General features: G+C 37.2%; 1 protein-coding gene across 1 annotated transcript in view; it reads right to left on the reverse strand.

Moving 5' to 3' along the window:
* FRK (fyn-related Src family tyrosine kinase) overlaps nt 1-13260 on the reverse strand; it is a 46909-nt gene that overhangs the window by 20182 nt on the left and 13467 nt on the right. Inside the window, 2 exon segments of the mRNA XM_009070592.1 lie at nt 565-728; nt 7233-7354. Of these exon segments, the coding sequence (XP_009068840.1) occupies nt 565-728; nt 7233-7354 (286 nt within the window).

Here is a 13260-nt window from a genome sequence, read left to right on the forward strand (position 1 = left end):
GCATATGCAAATCATTGTTAACTATGTCATGTAAAGTTGAAACACATAAATAATGTTTCCTTAGAGTACACACACGTGATAAAGTGAGCCAAGAACATAAAATACAACCCACATACTGGGTACTTTTTGCTAGAAATAAGAAATATGCTAAAGAAAATACCCTGCCATTAAATGTAAAAATTAGAAATCATCCCTCTAGCAAGCTTTTTGAACAATGACATACTGCTTGCCTAAACCTTGCGGTTTTGTCTCAGTAATTACTTATGGACAGCTAGAATTATGAAGTTGGAGACTTCATCTCCATATATATTTATAAAAAGGTATTAATAAATCATGATTTGGCATATTTTCTCCCCAGCCACTTGATGATTTGTTCAAAATGGCATAGTACTTTATTATTGTGAGTTTCAAGAATGAAACTGTAGCACTGCCCAGAACTTCCTGATAAGCATATTATCAACATTTTGAAATAGTAGAACCTGATATGGAGTCAACACTTTCTGACAGACATATGATGACTTAGCTTACAAAAAACACTTTGCACAGTGTAACATCCATGCTTACCTTTAGGCATGGCTTTCTGAGCAAAACACAGAGGCCATCATTGTACGTGCTATAATAGTCAACCAGCTCTTTCAGAGTATTGAAAGTTTTCATTCTGGTTAGGAAATAGCCTTCTCCATCCAGCTTTCCAATCTTGTAGTGCTTCACAGATGAACCATCAAAAACTAAAGTGATTTAAATAAATTAAGTTTTCAGGAATTATTGCAGTGGTACAATAACATTTGTGACCAAACCAACATAAAGTTCCTAAATAGATTTATCAGGACCTTAAAATAAATTACTTTAGTTTCAAATATGACAACTATAAAAAACCCTCTTTCAAACCAAAGTCCATTGTTCAGATAGCTTAACACATCTAGTCTATCAGTCTTCAGCCATTCAGGTTTGGAGATTCTTCCTTGCACCATAGGAACTGATGCAGAAGTACATAAATACAACTTCTGTGAGGCAGCTCATGTTTTCTCTCTTTGGAGACACTAAAACCAGCCAGAAGTATCTGATTCATTGGATTCATTTAATCAGGTTTTAATATTTCCTCTATTTGTGTGAACATTCCAAAGAGCAGCTGCAGGGCTGGCAGGCATTTTAGAGGAAACAGATAGGCTCTCCACATGGCCATGATTCTCTGAAAAGCACTCACATCTTCCATGGAGTTTTTTGAGGTTTATGCGTGTTTGGAATATATAAAAATCAGGTGAATACTGCTCTGTTTTGGTACTTGATTAATTTCTTTCAATTGAAATGTGTTTTCTTCTAATCTGCTGTTTCTTAAGTAAAAAGATTTTGCTTTCCTCATCTTCTATAGGTTATTTACCTGCATACTATCACACCCAAAGTGTCCTCCATTGTGATCATCAGAGCACTTTTTAGATGTGCCAGAAAGAAGGTCAGGCCACTGCATGCTGGGGCTAGACCTGGACCAGCACCAGATCAGAGATGGACAAAATTGTAGTCACTTATCTACTGTACTATTTAAGGAATATTAGGCTCACAATTTCTGATATCCATATTATACATGACTTAGAGCACTGATCTCCAAAGCAGCATGCATGCAAAGCAGGAAGTGCCCTAGACAATCCACTGGGATGTGAGGAAAAAAAGGCTTTTTGTACCATTGCAAATAAAACAAAATAAAGATTTTTAAATACCATTTTTTCATAGTTATCCCATGCTTTTACATTTTTTGGTGTATGTTCTATAATTTATATAATCTATCAGTAGATTAGTACATGTATGTAATTTACAAAGCATAAATAAAGATATATCTAGGGTGAATGCTCAAAACCCTTTTATTCCTGGTAGAGGTACACAAGCAAAAAAGTTTGGAGACCACTAGCTTAGAGATCTCCTTTATAAAGGAATACTGGTGGTAGCAGCAGTGGGCTGAGCATCAGGAAAGAGAGCAATTCAGAAGAGCTGGAAAAGTATTTAGTTGCTTATGTGGGGTGTCATTGGCATGACACTCCATTCCTTAGACGTCACTGTCCATTTCCAATGGCAATGGAGAGTTTATGTTACATACTGAAGGGTAAATATTTTAGTTCGTATCTTTGCTGCAGCTGTTAGCTTTAACATTAACAGTGTTCCACAATAAACCTAGCTGGTACTGAGGAATCCTGAGCATATAAAGCATAACTTAAGAGGAAATATGTTTAAGTAGTAGGATAAATTTTCTGTGTCTCAAACAGAAGACACATGCATCAGTAGAAGGAGGCTTTGTGATCCCAGGAATTTCAGGTGGAAAATTGCTCAGAGCTCAGTGAATGTTACCAATCTGTAAGATTTAGCAATAGACTTGTATGTAAAAGTGTGGACAGACCTTTTTGCCACCTGTTAGAGCTGGTGAGGGAGCAAGGTGAAGCCTCCCCAGTTAGCGTAGCGGCCAGTGAGATTGAGAATCAAGCCAAAAGGTAGAATGGGAATCATGTAGTGAGTCTTAGGATTGGCCAGAAGGAGAAACTCTGGGGTAGAACTAAATGTGAAGCACCACATTTTGGAAAATCTTTCCTTCCTTAAGTACTATCATGGATGACCAAGTACTTTTGCAGTGTCCTATGCAATTGTCATCCCAGACCACTAGAGGGCAGACAGGAGCCGCTCAAACACGGCGAGTTCTCTCCACCTCAGGATTTTTAGGGATCTGCTGACAACTTACAATTCTGCATGAGGACCAGGAATGAGGATAAAACCCAAGTTATAAGGATAAATGCATCACACTTTTCACATGCCATTTCTTTTTAAATTATCACCCATAATTAGCACTTTTTAATTACAAAATGCATGTATATTGATGTGATGTATCATTTGGAAATGGGAGTGCAACAAAATGAAAGAAAGAGTACTTCTGTAGCAATAGCCTGAAAATGTTTGCAGGAAAATGCATCTAGACAAATGAATTACTCTTTATGATGCATTGAAGAAAAGGCCAGCAGGATGACTGTGTTAATCCAGTCTCAGTTGTATATCACAAGTAATAGTAGTTTGACTACCTGCTTTATTTATTAGCAGCATACTAATCATTACTTGTGAAGCTGCTAACATCAATAATGCAGAGAGCTGGTTTGAAGGATGTGCTCTAATTTCTTAAATGAGCCTTCTATGAAGCCTTATGACTGACAGCATCCAGGTCAGGTGGTGATGTGTGCGCAGAAGCTAGAGAAAATTTCTGTGCTGATACCGTCTCTTCTAGTGATAAGTAGCTGAGTGCACTACTTGACAGGGGGTTGTTGGCTGATACCATCTCTTCTAGTGATAAGTAGCTGAGATGAGTGCACTACTTGACAGGGGGTTGTTACTTGTATCCTGGGGCTGAGTCTGGCTATGCAAGTCCTGCACCACACACTTGCAGGGCTGCAGCATCGTGTGGCTCTTCTGGGGCTGAGTCTGGCTATACAAGTCCTGCACCACACAGTTGCAGGGCTGCAGCATCGTGTGGCTCTTCTGCCAACATGATACAGAGCACATGTCACTCAGGGGAGAGCTAACCATAACCCCTTCCAGTCATCTCCACATCCATGCCAGACCACGAAACAGGACAGGAATGAACAGCTTCACACAGCTTTACAGCAGCTAGGTTTGAAGGCTGTGGTGGCTTTCTCCTCAACTTGCCCTTCCTTAAAGAATCACAGCTCCCTATTAGATTTCTACATTGTTTCAGTTTAACAGAAGCATTCTCCTCTCCCTGCTATCCATCTTCATATGACTGGACTATGCAGAAGTAGATTTTGTCACCTGAAGAATGAGAATACAGCAATTTACTACTCCTTCTCCAGGGCAGAAAAAATTTATGGTGTTATCAGCAGAGTCAACTTCTTCACTAAATGAATCATGGAGAGACTAACAGCCCATTACTTCCAACAATGATATGTCCCAGCATCACTCCTGTCAGCTGTTCTACTCAGCACTGGCCATGCAGTGCTGACAGCAGGAGCTCTGTCTCCATGCTCAGGGTGGATGAGGGAAGATGGTGGCTCATGAGATCACCCTCACCAGTGCAGAACACATGCAGAGGCAGATTTGAAATCATTCTCTTACTACGGCCATAATTTTATCAGTCCTCCGAGTCTATTGCCTTAAACAATTCCCTATACTGAAATCCAGTCTGGCCTAGAGGAAATGACACAATAACTTTTAGGAGCATGGAGAAGAAAACTGAAGGAAACACAACCCATGTACATTGTTATTCAATGCAGTAAGTCTTTCAGATACCATTATTCAGTGACGGGCTAAGTAAAGAGCCTCCTGCACTCATTGGCAATGACACTCAATTAAGCTGGGCACATCTAAATTATGGCTTTTAATTAAAAAGAGGCAATGTCTAAGATGGCACCAACATGTTTGAAATTTAATACATTTCACACCAGATGCTGAAGTCATCAACATAAAAATCTGTCAAAAACATGTGCATTTTTCAAAATGGGAAAACCTATTTTTAAAATGTCAAACACTTTAAATTTATAGCAGCACATCTCAGTGGCCTATCTTGTTTGATGAGCTTTCCATTTACCATTCACAGATATGAAAAACCTTTCTGAAGACAACTTTTTTGTTTTAATTTAAGTAGTCATTAATTATCTAAATGTTACAAATTGAGAGTTTTCCCAACATGGCAGGTTAGAACTGAAAGGTATCATTTTCATTAAAGGTAGGGGTTTCTTCTTTTTCTTGGTTTTTTTCCTAAGGAGATAATTTGTCTCCCTAATTAACATTAAGTCGCTTAGACCCTGCCCATATGAGTATGGAATCAAGCATGAAAGCCATAAAAAGAGTTTATGGGTTCTTGGGTAAAAGTCTCTCTTCCTTCTCTTCCTTTTTGACTTCTTTTTTTTTTTAAGCTTCATTACACTTAAGTCTTAGACTGGACAGAGAATTAAAATATTTTCTTAAAGATCTTAATTCTGAAAGCCAAGTTGTCACTCTTCTAGCCATTATCATCTTACTCTGCAACGAAACCAAAACAGCAATAGAAGGTAGAGCAAACCCAACCAGACTTACAGAAGACTTTGGAGGGTTATTTTTTCTGCATTGAAAAAAATTGGAAATAGAAATTAGGGACATAATCCAAAATATCAGGTTGTGACTTCTCCCCTGTCAGTGTATCAGCTACCATGGAGATAGAAGCCATCCTTCTGCCTCAGCTTTTGTGTCTCATAATTCCTTCTGCTGACACAAACAGGAGAGATGCAGGAAAACTGCCTTCTCTGTAGCACCTGGTGAACTAAACAACCTTCTTTCCAATTAATACTTCCCACAGTACAAACCACCTCATCATTTGCTTTAGAATGCAGTAGCTTTCCAAAATGTAGACAATAAGTAATGTGATAATGGACATACAGTGTCTAGACCATGATGTGTGCTATTAGGTTGGAAGCAAAAGAGCTTGCATAACAGAAACAGACACCATTCAGCCAAGCCAAGCCAGCCAAGCAAGCAGCAAACAATATTTAGCTCTTCAAGATGAGAGTAGCAGGTTGAGGCTATATTATGTTCAAGTCTGGGAAGCTGCTAAAAGATCTAGTAGCACTGGGAAATCATGTCACTAATACTGTCTGCAGATTGCTTCAGAGTTTATCCTCTTCGTTTGCCTAAAAGAGCACAAATGTTTAATAAATCTGAGATGGTGCATATATATGTATGCATACATACTCAGAGCACAACCCATGTTTGTGCATGAAGAGGAGCTGACTCCTGTAGCTGAAGCATTGCCTCTGTGTACAGCATATTCTTCCCTTCCTTCATCAAACGAACCAACATGGAACAAATCCACACTGATGGTTTCATATCTTGTTGTTATCAGTCATCATCAAATCTCCTGTTCTCAAATAAGCTTATTCAGAAACCTGGAAAATGCCTGTCACAAGCTTTTCTTTAATTGAATCAAGTATCCTAAATCAGATAGAATAAATTTTCTATCCAATCTTTGTAAGGAAAAAAATAAAACAGCAGCATCAAAGGACAATTTCATCCTGGCCTAATATTTATTTTCAGTCTCTTGGATTTTTCTCTGAAGTACCTCATAGTTTAACCGAGGAACTGTTGCCTTCCTGTTAGAGAAGTGGTTAGGATGCAGAATAATCAAGATTTTTGAATTGTTCCTAGAAGGCTACAGTTAGAGAACAATAAAAAGAAATTGCAATTCCACCCTTAGGTGTACAAGCAAAAGAATTTTCATTGATTTTTAGTAAGGTGCTATATATTCAAGTGCCAGCACTGAGAACATAATACAGGCCTATCTGTCCTTCCCTGCATAACACCACACTGCTATTGGTCTCATCCAGTCCTTGAATGAAATCAGTTCACTGATGAAGAACACTTGAAGGAAACTAAAACCATAAAGCAGAGCAAGAAGTTGCCTTATGGACAGAGAGCATTTTCAAAGGTCTGCAGCTGTAATACAGTTTTTGGATTAAAAAATTTGGTCAGTTCTGTCACAGCTCAGGACCAATCTCATTTCTGGCTGATGGTAGTTTACCTTTCAGAACTTCACGGGAAGAACCAACTTCCTTGAGGGCAAACTGAAGACAGCATGAAAAAAGGTGATGAACTTCTATGCAAGTGAGCAAAATTATCAACATTTTTTTAAATTTATTTGATAATCTTCCAGATTCAGATAAAGGACTTTATTTAAATTTCACCCCATCATCATCATAAATCTAAACTTTTATTGATGTTTACAACTATCTTTTCAATGAAACAGGCTGTCCTGTATTCTAAAATACAGCTTTGAAGATCTTCCTGTCATTTTACCCCTAAAACCAAATAAATATAAACCTAAGCATGCATCTAGCAGAAATCTCTTGTTCTTTAACTGCAGATATCTGCCAGCATGTTTTTATTTTGTGTACTAATCAGAACTGTAGTGCACAACTGCAATGTATTTTTTTTCATTTCAATCATGAAAATGCTATCAATTTTAAGACAGCTGGCACACTGGAAGTACTAAGCATAAAAGAGTTTATTTCTGTTCTGAGCATATTGATAAACAAAATCTATAAAATAAAAACTCTAATTACTCTTGCCAAGTTTTCTTTATATATCTCCTGGGAAATAAATATTATTATGAAGTTCATTTCATTTTCATGCCCAGTTTATCGTTCTCAAAAACAAAAAAGCCCAGATCATCTGCGAAATTTTTTAAACATTGCTTCGGAGGAAAAACTAGAATATACCTGAGAGTGAGTAACTCCCTTTTACACTTTCACTTTCTCGAACTAGGAATGTTCCTGCCTGGTTTCCAGGGAGTGACAGTTGTCTTATGGCATCTGCTCGTGTGACTGCGCCAAAGAACCATCTGAGCAAATAAAAAACATTAATTTTACCATTCAATGAAACATACCAGGAAGACAGTTTAGCTTTTATAAACATGCTGCTTATTTACTAAGAGATAATCTGTGCTATGCTAATTAAATGTCAATAGTATAGGGGGAAAAAGCCAATGAGCACTACACAACAAATCTTTTGCTAGAAAATATTGCTTACACATTTGAGTGAAATCTGGATTTTACTGCTGATGGAATGTCTTACTGATTTCAAGGGAACACAAATTAAGAAGTGACAGAATGATATTGTCCCAAAAAATTATTACCAAGAAATTTTGCCAAGGCTACAGTGGCAGAAATTGATGCTTAATCCACTGATGCTACTTGAACTATGTAGAGGTGCAGGTATGTGCTAAGATCTCAACATCTTAAAAGCCAAAACATCTCTGAAACTGCTGAAGGGCTCTCAGGTTCCAGGGCGTAAATCACCCTGCAGCCTTCCCCATTCCATTGCCACATCAATACCTGAAATGAGTTGCCAACAATTTTTCAGCTCTGCTGCTGTTTGACAAACAATCCAGTATGTCGCTCAAGCTGCTGCAAACATCTCAACAACCATGTTCTGTGAAAATCTACCTCTATCTCTGCCTTTTAAACCATGTACTTCCTTCCTCACTAAACCCTGTAGTTCACTAAGACTTGTTCTAGCAATAGTCTTGGTTTGCTCCTCTGAAGGTGCTCTTTTGCTACTTTGTGCTGAGTTTAAATTAAGTGGAAATAAGACAGAGGTGAGTCAGCATTTTCAGCTGGGGCAGTGTTCAGTTTCCTTCCAACAAACAAGCAAAGCTCTTTCCAAGATTAGGCCCACCTCTTATTTAAAGCAAATGCTGATAAATAGACATCAGAAATATGTCATATACTCACAGGAGAACTCCTTCCTTTCATATTAATCATAGCTAAACCTATTATGCAAGCTTTAAGTATAAATCAATGTATGACACTACAAGTAAGTTGGCTATTCAATTAACTACTTGATTTGTCAATTACTAGAGAAAAATACAGAAGGAGTCATCAACAAACTACTTTAGTATCTGGAAGGCTTGTAATCATCAAGAGGAAAGGACAAAAATGAGAAGTTGGGCGACACTTTGGCTGAGCAAGCAAGAGGACTGATAAATGGGTTTGTATTAATAAAGAGGAAATAAAAAGAGGCAAATACAGATGGCATTAACCTACACTGAGCATGCTTTGTTAACAAAAGAAAAAGAAAGACACATATATCCAGACCGGTATTCCTGTCCTCCGACTTGAAGATGATTTGGATAAAATAGGCCTTGATACGTATTTGGCAAGGAAAGTAATCTCATTAGAAAGCTGGAATGTGCTAGTATTAATTTTAATTAGTTAAATGTGTTCATTAATTCATCTAATTAAATTAATTAATTCATTAATTAGACTGTAGAAAACTAAGTAATCAATAAATGTTCAAATCCTTGACTGAGGTTCTTGTCAAAGAAGGAGAGGACAGAGTACAAGTTCAACCCTAATCCAAGAACGAGAGGACAGAGTACAAGTTCAACCCTATTCAAGTCCCAAAGGAAATCTGCCCTGAAAACTGAACAGGAATCTTTCAGCAGTTTCTAGATATACCTGCTCTGAGAGTAACATCAGAAAACTAACAAACTATATGATCTGAAAACAATTTGAATTAATATTTTTCTCCTTGAACTACAAGATATCACTGTGTCCAAAGTGACTGATTCTCATAAGATTATATGATCTGAAAAGAATTTGAATTAATATTTTTCCCCTTGAACTACAAGATATCACTCAATAGTGTCCAAAGTGACTGATTCTCATAAGAGTGTATAAGAGGTATTTAATATTCTTCATGAGTTAAGAGGATAGCATCTTTTCAAAAGAATTTGCTTTTATACCAAACCAAAAAAAAAGCTTCTAATGCATTGCTAGCAAGGTTGATTATGTTCACAATAGTCAAAATATAGTCTTTATTTGAACATGCACTGCCAGTGCATTACTAAAGCTGAAAACATGAGCAATAATGCAATGTATGCAACAAGAGGAATTGTAGGTTTATTTTGAAAATACAAACTAAATAAAAAACATGAGCAACAATGCAATGTACGCAACAAGAGGAATTGTTGGTTTATTTTGAAAATACAAACTAAATAAGTATTACATTGTGTTTGTAAAATCATGTCTACAATATAAACCCTAATTTTGGAAAATAAGACATAAGTGCATCATATTTAGGCAAATGTATCTGCTTCTTTGACTTCAAAACATTTCAAATTATATACTTGTTTTTATTAGGTTGGAAGAATTTTATTTAAATTGTTATTAAATTACCATTAAAGGTTATATGAAGTATATATAATATGTAGGTTCGGACTTCAGATAAACTTAGCAGTTAAAAAGATCCTAACTTGAAAATTAAGATAAATAGAGCAACAGCATTTGAGAAGGTAAGTGTAACTGAAGAAATTATTATGGAGAGTGAAACATGGATACGTATATTGCCTTATTTCCCTGACTTTATATGATCTGATTAAAATGTTTCAGAAAAAAATAAAGGGAAAATTACTTTTAAAAGCAATTGAATATATTGCCTCATTTCCCTGACTTTATATGATCTTATTAAAGTGTTTCAGAAAAAAATATAGGGAAAATTACTTTTAAAAGCAATTGAATATCTAATTCTTGGTTCAAAGTCATTGGGTTTGCAATAATAATCATGCAGTGCTAAAAAGCAGTATTGATTGTGAAAAAACAACCCCTTAACCTCAAAGCAAATAATCTGTTATTCACTTTGTTTTAACAAAAGCACATCTGAATTAAAAGTGCTATTTTCAGTGTAATGGAACTTTAAATTCCTCTTATAAAGCATGAAGAGCTAATTTCAATTTCTAGCAATTGAACTTACACTTCAAAAGCCTTAATATTTTACTTCATCCAAAAGCATGTATCTTAGAGGGAAAAGTACTCTAAAGAGTAATAATGAATCAAAGTAATTGCTCGCCGTGAAATATTTCTCTGCAGGATAGGAAGGTCAGAACAAAACAACATCCAATCCTTAGTAAATCTAATAGTGTTTTATAGCTCAAAGACAGATGCACAAGTTACTCATCTAGCACTTACTCTGACTTCTGGGTGCTGTACTGGCACCTCACGGTCCAGGAGAAAGTTGAATGAGCAATTCACATATGATATCACTCTGAACTTTGGCTCGCAACCAGATTGCTTTGGGCGTCAACTGTCAATGCAGGACCAGTAGATTACCAGGTATGACATAAATCAGTGCATTCAGAACTGGGCATAATTTTTCATTTCTAGGAGGAGCTGTCTGGCTAGCACAGCAACAGTGCTCTGCTGTCAGTGAGATGCAGGAACGTGCTGTCTTGGCCAGCACTGTGCCCAACACCCCAACTCCCTTTTCAGAGTAGGATGCCAGAGCTACGTTTTGGGGATTGCTCCTAGCAGCTTCCTCAAAATCCCTTGTTTACACCATCATTCACAGCTCTTAGGAATCTCTTCATTAAAAATTCCAGACTACTTCCAGACCACTTCTGGCCACCATATACAGAAGGATTTTGGGGACAGAAAATATGACCTTCGTGTAGATCCATAACAAACACAGTCCTCAGTTGTTGCAGATGTTGCTCAATACTGGAATACCAGTGAGGTTTGTTGTGGTTATTCAGAGTGTAGTAGTCCCATTTCTATTTGCCCTCAATTCCACTAGCAGGTGTTTGATCACAGGGTCATCATCATGGATCATAGCAGGCTTTGTCATGGTACTGTGACAATATCACTTCTGAGACCTGGACTCCTATCCTATTATTCTTTTCTTCCAGCAAAGGAAAAGATACATCTTCATCTACCTGAATGCTAGTGGTTATGCTTGAAGGGCAATTTTTTTTAAGAGCCAGAGATCATGTCACCTATGCTCACTCCTGCTTCTCCATTCAGTTCAATTTGAATTAAAATGGAGTCACGAGTTCAACAGAAGTTGAGAGTGTTACCTGGCTCCACTAAAATAAAAATAGTCAGCTTTACTTCTGCACTTCTCTTCTTGAAACAGGATGATATGGCAGGATATTTTTAGCTGGAAAGTAGAGGAGAGGAGAGGAAGAGTAACATGGGCCAAGAGCTATCATGTGCTGCATAGCCACTGACTTACTAAAGCTGCTGAATTACTAAAGCAAAGAAAGATTGGAGGCAAAGTTCTATGTCACCCATTTAAATTAGGCCTCACCAGAGCACAGCTTCCCACTTTCATCCTCTACCATTACTTAGATTTAATATGTACAAAAGCAAAGTCAGAATTAACTCCATAATGTCAGATCTGAAGCCACTGAATCTGCTTTAATAAGTAGCTGTAGCTGGGATAAGGGCGATTATTTCCATTTCTCAGTCAAGCTGCAGGACACTGGAGGTAAGATAAGGCTAGAAGCAGAGATCTGTGACCTACTTTAATTCTACGAATGTTCAATTTAAAGGGAAAATCCTGAGGGCTGAGTAAGGTACGGCCACATATAGAAACTATGATTGTTACAATAGGAAAAAAGAGGGAGGAAACGGGGGAGGAAATATGCTAAGAGCATCAAGACACAACAGAATAAATAGCAGGAAATCAGTCACATGAAATTTATTTTCAGAAATTACTGAAGATGTTAAAATGGACAGCATGATCCTATCCTGGATCAGCACTTTGTGGCATAAGGGTATCTTGCTTCTCATTTTTCATAAGTGCTTGTAAGGGATTTACTTTCCCATGTTAGGCCAAATTTTACAAGATGACTAAATGTCAGCAGCTGAGAGGGTTTGTTGAGATTCCTGTGGTTCTCAACCAGAAGTCTCCATTATGGAAGAAATGATGATGACAAACAGGTTAGCTGGCCCTTCAGGAGATTACATGGAGTGTGTTAACTGTGTCTGTAGTACTGGGCTGAGGAGAAAAAAAAGGTTTCTTAAACTGAGAAGAGCAAAGAATTACTGCAATTAGAGCAAAAGTCTTGGGTGAGGACAAAAAAAAACCCCATACTGTATATACTGAAACCACATATATCCCAATTTCTTCTGGAATACAGAAAGCTTGTGTAATAGCTAAAACAAACAAAGAAAATCTTCAACAGTATATGAAGTTTACATTTTAAATTCCTTGAAATCTACAGTCATAAAGAGCTATAACTGCAAACTCAAGAACTCCAAAGTTAGGAGAAGACAAAATTAATATTGCTTTCATGGCAACCACTCAGCCATTTTCAGTAAAATCCAGTATGATACCATCTTTAATTACATGGTCACATCCAGTGCTCTCTACAGTGCTAATATGAATGCTGCTCATTGAATAGTTAGCTCTATTTTGTTTTGTCATTGCATAGATAGAATTTATTTACCATACATTGTTTGGTGTCTGCTCTCAATACCAGTTACAAAATTACATGAATGGCTAATCTCCTAGCAGTGACTATTATAGTGTTCATGACTATAATATCCAAATGCTTTATAAACATTCATTAAATTCTTTTTGTGCCACTTCTGCTTATATTTTCTGCAGTGGAGAAACAGCACAGAAAGTTACTAAGACAATAAGACACTATTATAAGTATTTTCTACTTATTTTGGATGTCCAATTAGAAAAGTCCAGGCCCTACCTACAATTTAACATTGTGCAGTATGTAGCATTTTGTTCAGACAGCAAGACGTACTAACTTCCGTGCCACAGGAGACATGGGGAGATGCATGGAAAGCTAAAGAGGCAGAGACAGAGAGATCCTCCAGGGTCTTATTCAATTACTTTCATCATATGACCATCCTGTGACCACAGTCCTTACTCAGCACATGGAACCCTGAACAGGTTTGCATGCACCACTCCTCACTGCTGTCATCCATGCTGGACAAAGAGGGCTGCTGA

The sequence above is a fragment of the Acanthisitta chloris genome, unplaced genomic scaffold (assembly GCF_000695815.1).
Source record: "Acanthisitta chloris isolate BGI_N310 unplaced genomic scaffold, ASM69581v1 scaffold2540, whole genome shotgun sequence".
NCBI lineage: Eukaryota > Metazoa > Chordata > Aves > Passeriformes > Acanthisittidae > Acanthisitta > Acanthisitta chloris.